The sequence below is a fragment of the Strix uralensis genome, chromosome Z (genome assembly GCF_047716275.1).
Source record: "Strix uralensis isolate ZFMK-TIS-50842 chromosome Z, bStrUra1, whole genome shotgun sequence".
Classification (NCBI taxonomy): domain Eukaryota; kingdom Metazoa; phylum Chordata; class Aves; order Strigiformes; family Strigidae; genus Strix; species Strix uralensis.
Genome location: NC_134012.1, coordinates 15184692 through 15198980, shown reverse-complemented (window position 1 = coordinate 15198980; position 14289 = coordinate 15184692). Strand labels below are relative to the sequence as shown.

Sequence of the window (14289 nt, the reverse complement as noted above, 5' to 3'; positions counted from 1 at the left end):
TTGTTGTAACCGTAACATAGATTCAAACATGTGAATGAAAAAATACATTAAAAAAAAGTCAATTTTGTTATGTGCAATCTAAAGATGTAAAAATACTTTTTCAGAATATTGATTAACTCCTGTAAGTGAAATAAACAACAAAAAACGGTTTGAATTTTAACCACATAAGCGCAATGTATGCAAGCATTTCACAAAATACCCTACACTACCAAAGATTTGAAGAAATTAGTCACATTACATAAGAATAATAGTAAAAGCATAGTTAAAAAACACCTTTCAGCGAAACATTTTTCATTTCTTTTTTCCCTGTCATACCCAAGTATGATTGTGTGAAAAGATATTTTTTCCCCCAAGGTACTGTTTTAGCTCTGGGAAAGGTAAAACTTTCCCATATGTATTTCACAGCTTATTGGCAGCTATTTCTATATCAGGGTATAAAATTTTAAACAACTGCATCAGTCAAAGCATACGTAATCTGCGCTCATGCAGGACTTATGCTGTTCAATCTAAATGGAATTGGAAGGGAGGGTTCCCAGGTAGCATGAATTAAATTAAATGAGGGATACCTCCTGCAGCCTTTGCCATCACTTCTCCTCTGTAAAACAAAACAAGAGTCCTTGCTGTCATGGCAGAAAGCTCAGCGAAACAGATCACAAAGCACAGTGGTCTTTGCTTGTGAATTGCTACAGGGATGGGAAAAAGTTGAGGGCCTTGCTATCATGGTGGGCACTTTTTCCGGGAGAGTGGATGGAATTAGATAAAGAGTTGATCCTGAGAGACGGCATTTTCTTTAATGGCATTGTTTTCTCCATGATCCTTTTCCTCCTCCCTTTCCTTTCCCCTAAAATTTCTTTTCCATATCATCCAATACAGATAAAGACACAACAAATGTATATGGAAGAATGCTCCATATCTGCAAGAAATTTCCTTGCAAGCATCATATATAGTATAAACAGTTTTCATGAAAACACCAAGAAAACACTCTGGTTTTTTTCTTGTCTTATGGCAATGCAACCAAACAGGTAGTGAACCTTTTCCTCATGGAGGTAGTTAATAGAAAGAATTAATTTTAATTACAAAACAAAAAATAAACTAATGAATACACATCAGTTTTTCCAACAAAGGAATATCCATAAGAAGCCAAAAATTATTTGAGCAAGCACACTAATTTGGTGAAATATAACAGAATCTGCACACCATGACTGCTTCATAGAACAGTAACACAAAGTATTCTGATATATGATATAATGCATTTATTACCATATGTCAACATCGCCTGTTATCTGGACATGCTGATTACATAGGCATAATATAATTTCTTTTATCCCCACACTGTTAGAATCTATTACTATTTTTTGTACATTTTGGTTTGGCAAATATGAAAAGTATACTTCAAGTCATCCTTCAGCAACATTTCTAGAATTTTCTAGTGGCAATAGTTCTATTTAAGGATTAAATGCCTACCCTCTGTTAGTAGCAATTAACCTTTTGGTAGATACTCACTTGAAAAATTTTATAATAAAAGTATCACCAACAGAGGAGGCTCTATAATGGGAGAGAGAAGCTATCTGTCCTCTCTGATATCATTAGCTTGCAGTAACTTGATTCTTTAGATACATAAGATAAGCCTATTGTGCTAAACCACTTTTGACATATCTACGTACACATTAGGACTACTAAAGACTTTTTCTGGTGGGACTCCTACTGTGTTACACAACAGAAGCCCATCAAAATCTCTTTATTCTTCCTGCTATATGCAAGAAACAGCTAAAGCAATTAGATGATATTTTCTTTATCACGCATTCTCCTATATGAGTTCCATTTAGACAGCTATCTAGCACATTCATAAGGATTTTTATGTCCCTAAGTGATGAAAAAAGGAAGCAAGTTTACCAAACGACATAGACGACCAGAGGAAAGCCTGTTCTTACTACATATTCATCCAGGTAGGATTGAACCTGAAACTCTTCCTTAAATTATATACAGCCTTTGAAAATTCATGGGGTGATCATAGGCTTTAAAGGAAAATGGAAATTCTTATAGAAAATCCTGAATCTTAAGGAAAATATCAGCAAATAAAATATTTACAGAAAGGGAAAAAATAACAAAGTCTTACTTCCTCCAGAATTTTGTGCTTTTCTCCAAACAAGATTTAACAAATGAGTTTTACCTGTCTGTCCCTCACTTGGGGAAAGAGCTCTTTTCATCTGTTTGGTTGGTGTGGAGTCTCTCCTGGCTAACCTACCACTACTTTTCAATAAAGTGACATTGTATCTTTGAGATTTTCACAACTCATTGACCTTGGATGAAGCTGATAAAGGATTCAAAAAGTATTATGTGGTGGGTTAGGACAGGAGGGAGAAAACATGGGGATGAGAAGAGGTGGACAGACTGACAACGGAGCAGTCAAGCATACAAGATTTGCTTTCAAGTTTTGAGAAATTAGACTGAAAAATGGCTGGACTTTTTAGGAACTGAAGTAATTCCAGAAAGAAACGTTCTAATACTGAGTGAGTAAAGAAGAGTTACTCCTGAGAATAAGGATGTACATATAGGAAAAGTGTTGCCAGGTCCTAAAGGCAAAACCATCATATTCTAGTTTGGAAGGAGCTTTGAATCAAGCCAAGTCATCAACCTACTCTGTTAGAATTTTGTATATGAATGGCTTGACCACTTGAGAAGACAATTTACTTTTCCACAACCTAAAACTAAAAGAGAAAAACACCCTTTGATGAAACCCATCATTTAGTAGGCATCTCAGAAGACAGTTTCTTCTGCTTTATCATCATTACTGTATTTGAATAAAGGGTTATGCAACACTTATAATGACAGTTTAAAACATATTAAGACGTGAAACTGGAAAAAGAGCATCACAGAAATCATCACCTCCTTGTAGGCAATGATTTTTGGACAAATATGGTGTAGAAAAGTGAGTATAAAATGACCAAAATTATATGGAAAATTAGTGAATATTATGTAATGGGACAAAAGAAAAAACTTTAGATAACCAAACCAATCTTGCCTTAGCTCAATCAGTATTTTCATTAAGATGATCACTGACAGAAAGAAGTCACCTTTGTTACTGCCCCATTTTAGACTGTATAAGCAAAGGACAAGTATTCATTAGCTAAATGCATGGCAAGACAGTTCAACTCCCACACACCCTACAGAATAAAGCCTCAGACAGATCAAGTTTGCAGTTGGATATAGCTATCAAGGAACCAGAGGACACCACAGTTGCAGAGGTACAAGATCTTGTGCTGTCCAAGCTGTTGTAAAACAAAGAGGTCCAGCTGACCAGAAAAGTGTACACGTCTCAGACATTATATTTCTTCTACATTTGGGGAAAAAAAAAATCTTTGATTTTACAACCTTTTACACTAACTGTTGGAATTACAGTGAAAAATTAGTGTCAAGATTCCAGAAAGTGACGAAGTTCACAGTGCTGTCATTGAGAAGAAGAGAGAAGAGAAGAGCGGCAGCTGGCACCTCTCACAGCTATTGTTGTAAGCTTCCTGGAGATCTAAGTTACCTTTTTGTACTATGTGACATTTTTAGATTAGCTTTATTACTAGAGATGATCAAACCAAAAGATAAATTGAAATAGTAATAAATACAGAAAAAGCGGAAGTAGTTACTATCTTTAAGATGTGCAGTCGGTGGATATGACGGAGACACACTGAGGCCTTCTGCTGGCACCTCATTTTAGATATCCTGAACAAAAAATAAGCAGGTTCTTGTTCAAATTGACAATACTCCCTTGAAAATTATGGTCTTGGATCCAGATAACAGCAAATCACATCTGGAAAATCTCCTATCTGATACTAGTAATACAATTTACAAATCTTCCCTATTTATGTGAATTAAAAAATCCACGTTTTCCCCAAGAAAGAAAGAGGCAAAAAAGAGTGATTTCATCACTACATTCACATTTACAATCCAGTACATACTCAAAGACTCATGGTTAGATTTAGTTTCTTAGATTTCTTGAAAACTGATGCTCAGCTTTTCTTCATAGAATAATATGGACTAGTTTTGGTTACTTACATAAAAAATCACCACTGATCTATACAGACATACAAAACTACTATGACTCTAAATACATCCACTTCTGAGTTTAAGCTTACCTGCTTTGAGTTTGTTAAATAGAGTTTTGCGCCCAAATTTAAGATCTGCAACTTTACAAGGTCGTCTTCAGTAGTGAAGCTCTTGGCTGTTTTTCTCAAAACATCAGGTGCGATCTTTGGAACCCGTTCACAGTACTCACCGATGAGCCAGAGAATGCTGGCTCTGGCAACCGGAACCTGAGAAAACATTGCGCACTCTAAGTTAACATGTTCACAAAGACTATTTGCATACTTGTACGTGGCTGTGTTCAGTAACAAGTTAAACGAAATACTGTTTAAAGACAATTGTCGTGCAAGAAATACAGACCTGATACTAAATACTGTTCAATACAGCCACTCTGGTAGACTGAATAGTCGTATAAATGTAAGATACAGATTCTGTTCCAAAAACAATACAAGTTGACAAGACAAACAGAGCAGGAACGGAAACAGAGGAACACGGAAGTGATGTGTTCATGTTCACAGTACAAGCTGGTGGCAGTTGGGAAGAGAATCCAAGCCTTCAAAGTGTGATTAGGAATTCCTGCCACCAGGTTACACTAAACACCATGCTGAAACAAAACAGTGGGGTTTTTGTGACTATATTCATATAGAAATGGTTTCCAACAATACAGCTTCCTCAAATCCTGACTATCTACTTTAGAAGCACAAGAATTTCTTTAAGACTACTGCTACCCTTCATTTTTATTTAAAATTTTATGACAGTAAGATTCATATTTTTGCATAAGTCCAAGGCCACATGAACACTGAATTTTGGAGACACAGGAGTTCAAATTCAGGATTCTCAATTTCTGAACAGGATCTAACGCCTTAACTGAAACCAGTCTGATGAGAAACTTCACACAGGTCTTATTGTTTTGGAACTATTTGACTGTTTCGCTGAAATAACTGGCAGTAGCAGTTTTTAGATGAAATCCCAGTGTATGGTGCTGACTTCAAAAGCACAGCACTGTCAGAATGGAAAAGCACAGAAGGAAACAGAAGCTCACGCTCCACGCAGAGTTTAGCTAGAAGTAGTTATTGAGTTAAATGAAATATTACATGCACACTGTTCTCAAAGGTGAACTAGCCTATATTACCTGGTGGTCAAATTAAAAATTGCACCTGTGTTAGATACCTCCCTAAAAACATTGTTCTCTTTCCTTAAGAGGAAGGAAGAAAGTATGCGATGAGAAAACTCTTCTAGACAGAAGCATGTCTTGCATACCATCTACAGACTGTGGTGCTCTCATGTGCTGTACAGACTCTTGTTCAACAGATGTTGAAATAATATGGAAAAAACATAACTGTTCTATCCTATCAAATGACTGACTGTAGTTTAGAAAAAAAAAAGAAAGCTTCCAACTGTAACTGCAATTTCAGCTAATTTTGCTGTTTTTATAAAAAAGTAAAAATTATTTGTACTAACACCTTCCGTTACTCCCTACACTACATAGTGATCTTTTTTAATAAGCTTACACTTAAGCCAGCGCGAGTTCTGTCTTAAGTAAGATTCACAGGAGAAACTTCAGCATTGTGGTTCTCAAAGCACTCATTCTTAGCATCTTTTACATGTTTTAATTATTTTTCCAGCATATGTCAGTTATTCATATATGAATATCTATTTCTCAGAATTACAGTGGGAACAAACTATTAAGTATCCTACCCTGTATACACATAAAATTTGAAAGTACCACTTTCCAGTTACACTCATAAAATGTAGCAGATGCAAGTAAATACCAAGGTTCAGGATAGCAATTCCCAAACTACAGTCCCTAGTCCCTAATAAATAGCCCACTAAGCCATACTAAAGACATACTAAGTGTGTTCACAAGAAATTTTAACGATTAAACATGTTTTACTGCTCAAAAAAGTCTGGGAATAGCTTTGAATAAAATTCTGACAATACCTTCCTCTATACTTCACACTGTTGCAAATACACATACCAACAAAAATATAAACAGGAATATCATCATGGGGAAAACAGGGGACTGCCTCTGCTGAAAGAGAAAACAACCAGATCATGGCAAGACAGAATACAGGAGTCCAACAACAACAAAAACATCCTATCAAGAGATAAATGCCAGTTCTAAACATGGAAAATGCATTTAAGGTAGAGTTAACATAATGTTGTGGGAGTGACATAATACAGTGATTTTACATAAATATATGTAAATGCTGAATGAGATACAGATTTTTTTTAATGAATTGACAAAAAATGTAAATGGTCTTGGAACTTGCAGTGTGAGAGAGGGGAACAAGCTACTGAACAACTGCGCTAAATATAAAAACTTTAAATGCAGTCAGAATATCTTCGCCTGTGAAACGGTAAGACTGATGCCATTACTGTACACTGATTTCAGAAGGGAAAGAGGTTATTTCTAATGTTCCGAAGGTTACACTGCATTAAGACCTCACTCCCAATCTATTATTTTAAATTGGGCTAAAGAATAGTAATTGAGTGGTACATTAAATTTTCCAGTATTGGAGCAGTTCAAGTTGCCTGCTGTACAGATAGATACCTCTAAATAAGAATATATAGGCAACTTCAGATTTCAGTTATGCTAGATTTATTTTTCTAAAATATTTCATTACAGACTTGTTAAAATACTAGAATTCTACAACAGATCACCAAGTGCCACAGTTTGGGCTATAGCCTATTAGAAACATCCCTTTTCCTATTATTGTCTTTTCATAAAGCAAAAATAGCTCACAGAGCAGGCCAATTTCAGTAATAGTATTAATTAAGAAAGACAAACATCAGTATTGTACTCTTCCTAGTCAAACCCAGGACTACACTTTAAAACCACAACGACATATATTTAAATATAGTTAAATAGTGTGTATTTAAGTACAGTGGTTTACTCCTTAAAGCTTTTTCCCAGTTTGTAAAATGTTATTATTAGAGCAATAAACTAGTTTTAGAATGTAAAATAAATAGACTAAACAAAGCATGATTTGAAAAATAGCAACATTGGAAGACAGAAGAAATTTCTCATGAGACTCTGCCTTTTAACCAGGTGTTTACCTTACTATGTAAATACTGTATATATTAAATACAATTTTGTGCAACAAGAATCAATATTAATTAGAGACTTTTGAATCAAATCCTGAGTGGAAGCCATTTTAATGAAAAGTGTATGTGTAACTGATGAACCCAATGTTTCTGTGTCACTAGATTCCTTTGGGGTCAAAACCACACAATATTTTCAGATTTCTTTTTCCTTGCTTAAGTCTTCCAGTCCTCAAGCATGTAACACCAAGTGCATGATCCTGCAGCCGTTATTTCCAGGGCATTCAAAACAGCAAACAAGAAATGAAGCTACTTCTAGACCTTCATTGCCTTTTTCCAGTATAGCTGAAATAGGGACCTTGAATTGACAAAAACGCAGGAAATAATACTTTCATTATTCAGCCCTGCTCTGCATTATCCTCAAAGGCAAACAGGACTGTAAATTACTTTGCCTGATGTTTTATTCCATATGCCCTGAGCAAGTGGTTAAGTGCAGTTTTTAAGCCTTAGTACCAGAAGGCAGTTTCTACTGCCACTTTAACCCATTACCTGTCTGGAGGAAAATAAATAAATGGTTAAAACATAAAAAATAAACCAAACAAAAAACCAGCCAGACCCTCTCCCCTCAAAGCAAGACTCTGGTTACTTACAGACGTTAGAGAAAGACACTATAAAGATTTTATAGATCACTCTAAGCAGCACAATTAAAAAACTATTGTAGTTCAGCTCTAATATTATTACACAACATACTAAAGTACAACTTAAAATCACGAATTCTGGTTATTCACATTTGTCACAAAACAAGGAGATACTCAAATTGCATTTGAAGTCTAATTCTCTGCATCCAGAAGAAAATTTGCATAGCTAGCATTTTTTCACATTTTACTTGGAATCAGAAACGGAAAGAGGAGTAAAGTTGATCTGAAATGTCAGACTGGCAGCAAGAAGAAAAGGTACACAGGGCATAGGAGTAAAATACAAGTGTTGGGCTTTTGTTTTCAAATGGTAGACTTTCAAGGACTCCTCCATTATTTGAACCTCTACACATAAAATTGGTTTTAAAAAGGATCTCCACTGATGACTGCTACCTCTTATATAGTGTACAGGTTTTGTTTAAATTGTGTTTTGTTCAAGTTGAGTATTTGTTTCAAGTTCAGTGTACAGTGTCCCTGGACACAATGTCCTGAAGGCCATGTATTCCTCTCAAATTCTGAATTATTACATAGATATTAGAGCAAGCAAAAAAAAAAAAGAAAATTGTCCATTAAGGTGTTACATAAAGGTTTAAAAATACATTATTAAAGTGTATCCTAGGGAAAAGAATGTAGCTAGAATCCGAAGCTTGCAGAACTGAAATACATATGAACATATCAATGTCATACCTTGTGATACCTTTCCAACATTGAAGGAAAGTTAAAAAAAGCAAGTCACATCTGCTGTGAAGCCGTATTGGAAGCACATCAATAAGCAGTATTTACACAGGAATACTGCAGAACTTAAGTTTGTTATTGTTGGATGAATGGACAGAGCAGTGACAAAAACTCCCAGTCACCTACTCTAGTAATAAGAAACCAGTAATTAGTAATTCTTAATTGCTTCTATAAGTGACGTGTTTTTCCCCACATATTAAGCTCTTCAAAGTTACATACATCTATCTCATTTTTCCTCCAAATCTGCAACTCCTTATCCTGTCTTTATCCCACCAACAAGTGTTCCTCCACATCTCTAGATCAGAAAACATTTCAGACTTCTCTCATATTCTCATTCATATTCTAGAAGGAACTAGGAATAAGTCTGTAATGCAAATCAAGAATGTCAGAATTCACCAGCTATCAAAAGAAAAAAACCCCTGTCTTAGTAGTACTGCAAGAAAAAATCTGGAGCAAAATCACACCAGAACTACAAGATTCCTATCACCCAGAAAGCAATCACTACTGGGTACAATGTACCATCATAAATTATTTTTCTAAAAATAAAAATGCAGAAACTAATTTGGACACTAGTGCAGTTTGTTTATATGAGGAAATACACAAATGTAGAACACCACTGAGACATTGCCCAGAGAGGCTGTAGGTGCCCCATCCCTGGAAGTGTTCAAGGCCAGGCTGGAGGGGGCTTTGAGTAACTTGGTCTAATGGAAGGTGTCTGGGCCCATGGTTGAAACTAGGTGATCTTTAAGGTCCCTTCCAACCTAAACCATTCTATGACTCTATGATTCTTACTCAGAGCTAGTTCTTGCTAGGTTGATTTAAATTCATTAATTGCTAAAATGAATTAAGATAAATGAAAAGCGGCACACTTTGGATTTAAACAAAAGTCTCTTGTGTTAATCCAGGTTAATCAATGCAGTCCAACCAATCCACTTTAATTTAATTCAGATTAAATCAGCAACTATTTGCACTTAGACAAATTCTGGACCACAGGTGTTTTGAAGGAAAGATTTTCCAAGAGTAGACTATTCCACACATATTTGATGAGATAACATTCTAAAAACTTTTGAAAAAGCCCCTCAACATCTTTGAAAATGTCATCCTTTACAGGGTGGAAAGGCACTCTCATTAATAAAAAAGGACTAGATAATAGAAAAGATAAAAACCCAGTTACAATGGAAGGCAATCATCAGATGTCCCACAGGGACCTATAGGTGAAAACATGCTGTTCAACAGATTTCCAAGTAACCTAGAAGAGGGCTATCTAGTGAGGAGACAGTCTGCTGAGACAAAATAATTCTAGGCAATCGAAACTAAACCAGAGTCTGAAGAGTTGAAGATGAGTCATCAGTGATACTTGAAAATTCATCAGAAGTGGTGCAGTTGGCCTTGAAACATTAATAACAGGACTTGAAAAAAAAAATTCTATATACACTGATGGGCCCCTAACTGAACATTTTCAGAGAATTGTAGAATTGTTAAGTCAATGTTCTGCAGAAGTCAAAAGGCACAAAACCCCAGGAAAGTGAGATAAAAAATACAAAGCAAGTAACATCATGTCACTGCATAAAATTTTTCCTTCATACTATGACTACTGTGTGCACTTATGGTCACCCCACTTCAAAAACCAGACAAGTATCAGGCAAGACAAAGAGAAGGGGGAAAGGCTGATCAGAGATATGGAATATGAGGAGAGATTAGAATTTTTAGATTAGTAAGCATGATGATGTGGATAGCAAACTCAAGCTTCCAGTAAGCAGCTGAGAAGATACATTGAAAATGCATCACAATGAACTTGCTCTTATCTTTAAATCCCTCTCCCTAAAGCACCAGTTTTTGGTGCTGTTGAAGATGAGACTACGCTATTAAGAGGACTTTTGAACTGAATCGGTATCTCCTTCTTTAAATGGTCCTTTCTCACATGCATATTTCTTAAACTGTCACTCTAAAAATTATACACACAAAACTAATTCAGCCAACCTCACGGTGAACAGCTAGCACAAACTAGCACTGCCTAGATCTCTGGCCCACAGCTTACCAAGTGATTAAACTGTAAAGCATGATGACGTTATTAACACATTAACAACCAAATGGAAACATTTTTATATTTTAAAAATCAGAGTTTAAACAGATCAAATTATTCTCGTTTTATATCTTTATATCAGAACACCACCAGAGATGCATTTCTCAGTTACAACTTTTGAAGTGTGTGCAGGAAAGCAGCTGGAATACAGCTAGATCGAGCTGTACTATGCAAAAGTCTAGGTACTCAACAAATATCAGACACAAAATAGACCTCATAGATCTTTGCCTGGGCACACTTGAGATAAAAGTTTAAGGTACAAATGGTAACATATAAAAGCAAAAGAAGGAAAATAAGCACTCTTTTCAGATATGTAAGAAAACATCAATTAAAGGGCAAACTGAAATGGACCTAATCCTAAACTTTACTGTAAATGAGTTGGTGGTGTAACTGAGCTCAGTAGTTCTTAACTGAACTTCCTAGTATTTCTTACAGTTCGTCAGATACATTTAGCTTACTATCCATCATATCACCTTCTAAATGGCTTCTGTAGATGAAGATGAAGACAAGAATGGTGACCAGATGAAGACAAGAATAAGTAAATTTCAGACTGGATTACCTGAAAGAAACGTTGCTACAGAAGGTTTTTAAGCACCTCATCACTGACAATCACAATCTCAGGCTAACACAAGTGAAATTTATAACAATATGAATAAAACTAATTCAGGCACCAACCCAAAAATGTATTCCATCTAGTTTACACCAATTTTATTTTAGTGGCTAAGTGTTTATGATTTACCTAAACTAAATCAAAACAGAACAATCAAAAAGTTTATTACCTTAAGTGCTTTTCTGTTTAATTGTATTTAATTCTGTTCCTGCTTTTGGTTGTGTTTTAATTTCAATTGTATTAATTTCAACTCTAAGAAGCACCACAGAATTTCTTTGCCCACAGCCCCCACCCTCCTGTTACTTTCAAGTTCTTTCAAGACTGTATCATTTGGCTGCTTCTAGTATGTCCAAATGCAAGAGTCCTTTAAAGACACAGAGGAATACGGTAGGTTCCTTAAGTTTCAATCCCAATTTAAAAAGAGCCCTGAAATACTTTTCCCAACAGAAGAGGTCAGGGGAAAAAAAAAAAATCTGTGTAAAATATGTGTGTACAAAAGTGTGTGTGTGTATGTATGTATATTGTATGTCAACGTAACAGAAGGAATCTTTCCTTTGTGCCTCTCCGTCTTACAGCAGACAAAAAACAAGGTAACTGTGTTTTGTCTACTCACAGCCACCCTTGCCATAGTAAGATCAATGTTTAAAATACACATGCAGATCTTGGGAATTCCAGTAATGCTTTATTAAATGTTGAAATTTCAAACTCAGATCTTCAGTAACTATATAATCCAAACACCACTTTCCTTAATGTGTAAAAATATGCTTATCCTTTTCAGAAGTGTCTGAATGGGTTGGGGGGTTGGACTAGATGACCTTTAAAGGTCCCTTACAACCTAAACCATTCTATGATTCTGTGAAGGAATACATCTTTTTCAAACATAATAGGTGCAAGTTATTTCAGGATAATGATATGGCATTCAAATGATAAATATGAACTTCTTCCAAATTTATTCTTTACTCCAAAGTCCTAAATATACTGAAAAAGATAAATTTCTGGAAGTTATTATTAAAAAATTACAGGGAAAAATGTAAAACAAGATGTACAACAATTATCGTGGAGAGCCTACAACACCCTTGTCACTGCTTCCTTCTTGAATAAGAAGCATGATTCAGATACAGATTTTAATTTTTAGTTTATTTCCATGACTGCTCTGTTCCACAGACTGTTCTCCTACTACTTACCTTTTCTGACATTCTGTACAACCTCATTATTTGCAAACACGAGTACCTCAAAGTAGTTCAAGTACTGCATGGGTGTTTTTTTCCCTTATCCAACTTACAAAAGGATTTTTTTTCCAAAAAAATTCCTTGTATTTAAAACTTGAAATATTTACTCAAAAGTATTAACTGTATAAAATAGTCACAAAACTCTTTTAAGTTAAACAGAATATTTAGAAAACAACTACCTTCTCTTGTACAATATGTGGAAATAAAATGACAAACTCATTTGAGGAAGTGCCAGAAGATGTGTATAACAAGATTATACACAATTCATGAGACTGTAATTATCAATCAAAATATTGCACAAATTTTCTGAACACAGGTGATTATTATAAAATAGGTAATACTTATTTGATATGTAATTAGCAGGAGTATCTTATAGCCTCTTCTGATTCTGGATATGGGCAATGCAGTAGAATTGTATTTTCTTTACATCAGTTACGAAGTTTGATCATCAACTCTTAGAGGCCAAAGATTTATTTGTTTAATCTGTTCAGTAAGCATGAACTGAGAAGACCACATTTCCTTTTTTTTTTTTAATATTCTAAACTTTGCCAAATTCAACTATGGAAAATAGAAGATTCACTGATTTAGAAACTATTTACTGCTCCATCATCAATAAATGTGTAATTATATGACACTGAACAGTCCTATTTATAGCATTTACAGAAAAATTATTACAGACAGATTAAAGTCTGTCACCTTTGGACTATGATGCAATAGGTAGTTAATAGTCTTCAAGCCCTATACTATAATTTAGGATAGACCACTAAATGTTTTATCAATAACTGGGACTGTGAGAAGAATTTGGGAAGTAAATATTGACATACCTAAACGTCAATTTAATCTAAGGATAGATAATAGGCAATAATACAAATTTTACTGTTAAATGTCACAGAATCTTAAAACCTGGAAGATAAAAATGCAACTTCAAGAATCACTGCAACACACTCACAGCAGTTTGTCTGGTACCAGGGAAAGGTCAAGTGATTTGTGGGTAGGGAAGAAGATTTAGAACAAAATTTTTTAAACTTCACCCCAGATCAGTAAGACAACACGCTGAAAATTTGCCTGATGCTTTGCCTTATTTTCATTTCAACATACCCAATCCATGTTCTAAACCTGCTATTCATCTTGGCATAATGATACTAGCAATATTCAACATTTCAAGGGATCTCTTTCAAAATAGCTTCTCAGATCGAAGGCACAAATTGAGCCATCTGACAGCTTCCATTTCTTCTTCCTTAAGATCATGAAAAATTATATTTTACGTCAAAAATAAAAAATTAAGTTGCATTTCTCTAATATATCTATATCCATTTATGGCCCAAATTCAAAGGAGATGGTATGATTTCTATCAGTCAACAAGAAAAATAAGACACTATGCACAAATACTCACTGTAATGTTATCCAAGAGTTTGGCCATATGCTTAATAATTTCACCATGGTGTGCTGGCTGGGTTTGCAGCAGTTTCTTAATGACAACAACACTTTCAGCAACTACAATTTCTGTTTAAGACAAAACAAATTATTAATATTAAAAGCATTTATGGCAGAGAAAAAGCCATAAATAATTGATTGTAAAAGATGTTATCAGCTTTCAAAATATGCTTTGCAGAACTGAATTCTGTTTACTTGGTAACAAAGATGTAAACCACTCTACTAAGTAATACAAGTTCAGCTGCCAGAATCGAGTTATAAGCAGCAAAGAGAGGACAGAGAAATGTTCTAAATGTAAAAATATCATCCCATTACATAGGTTTTTTGAAATTGCTTTTTAGTAAAGATGCACTTTGTATTCTTCCTTTTCAAATTGAGAAACAG

At 34.9% G+C, this 14289-nt stretch overlaps 1 protein-coding gene across 3 annotated transcripts in view; it reads right to left on the bottom strand.

Annotated features, from left to right (window-relative positions):
* The window catches only part of AP3B1 (adaptor related protein complex 3 subunit beta 1), a 163507-nt gene that overhangs the window by 70603 nt on the left and 78615 nt on the right, over window positions 1-14289 (bottom strand). For all 3 annotated transcript variants that reach the window (XR_012627025.1, XM_074855625.1, XM_074855624.1), the window contains exons 14-15: window positions 13865-13974; window positions 4128-4304 (exon numbers count right to left, since the gene is read on the bottom strand). Coding sequence is in view for 2 of the 3 variants with exons in the window: in XM_074855625.1 (XP_074711726.1) it covers window positions 4128-4304; window positions 13865-13974 (287 nt within the window). In the remaining variant the exon portion in view is untranslated. The remainder of the gene's footprint in view (window positions 1-4127; window positions 4305-13864; window positions 13975-14289) is intronic.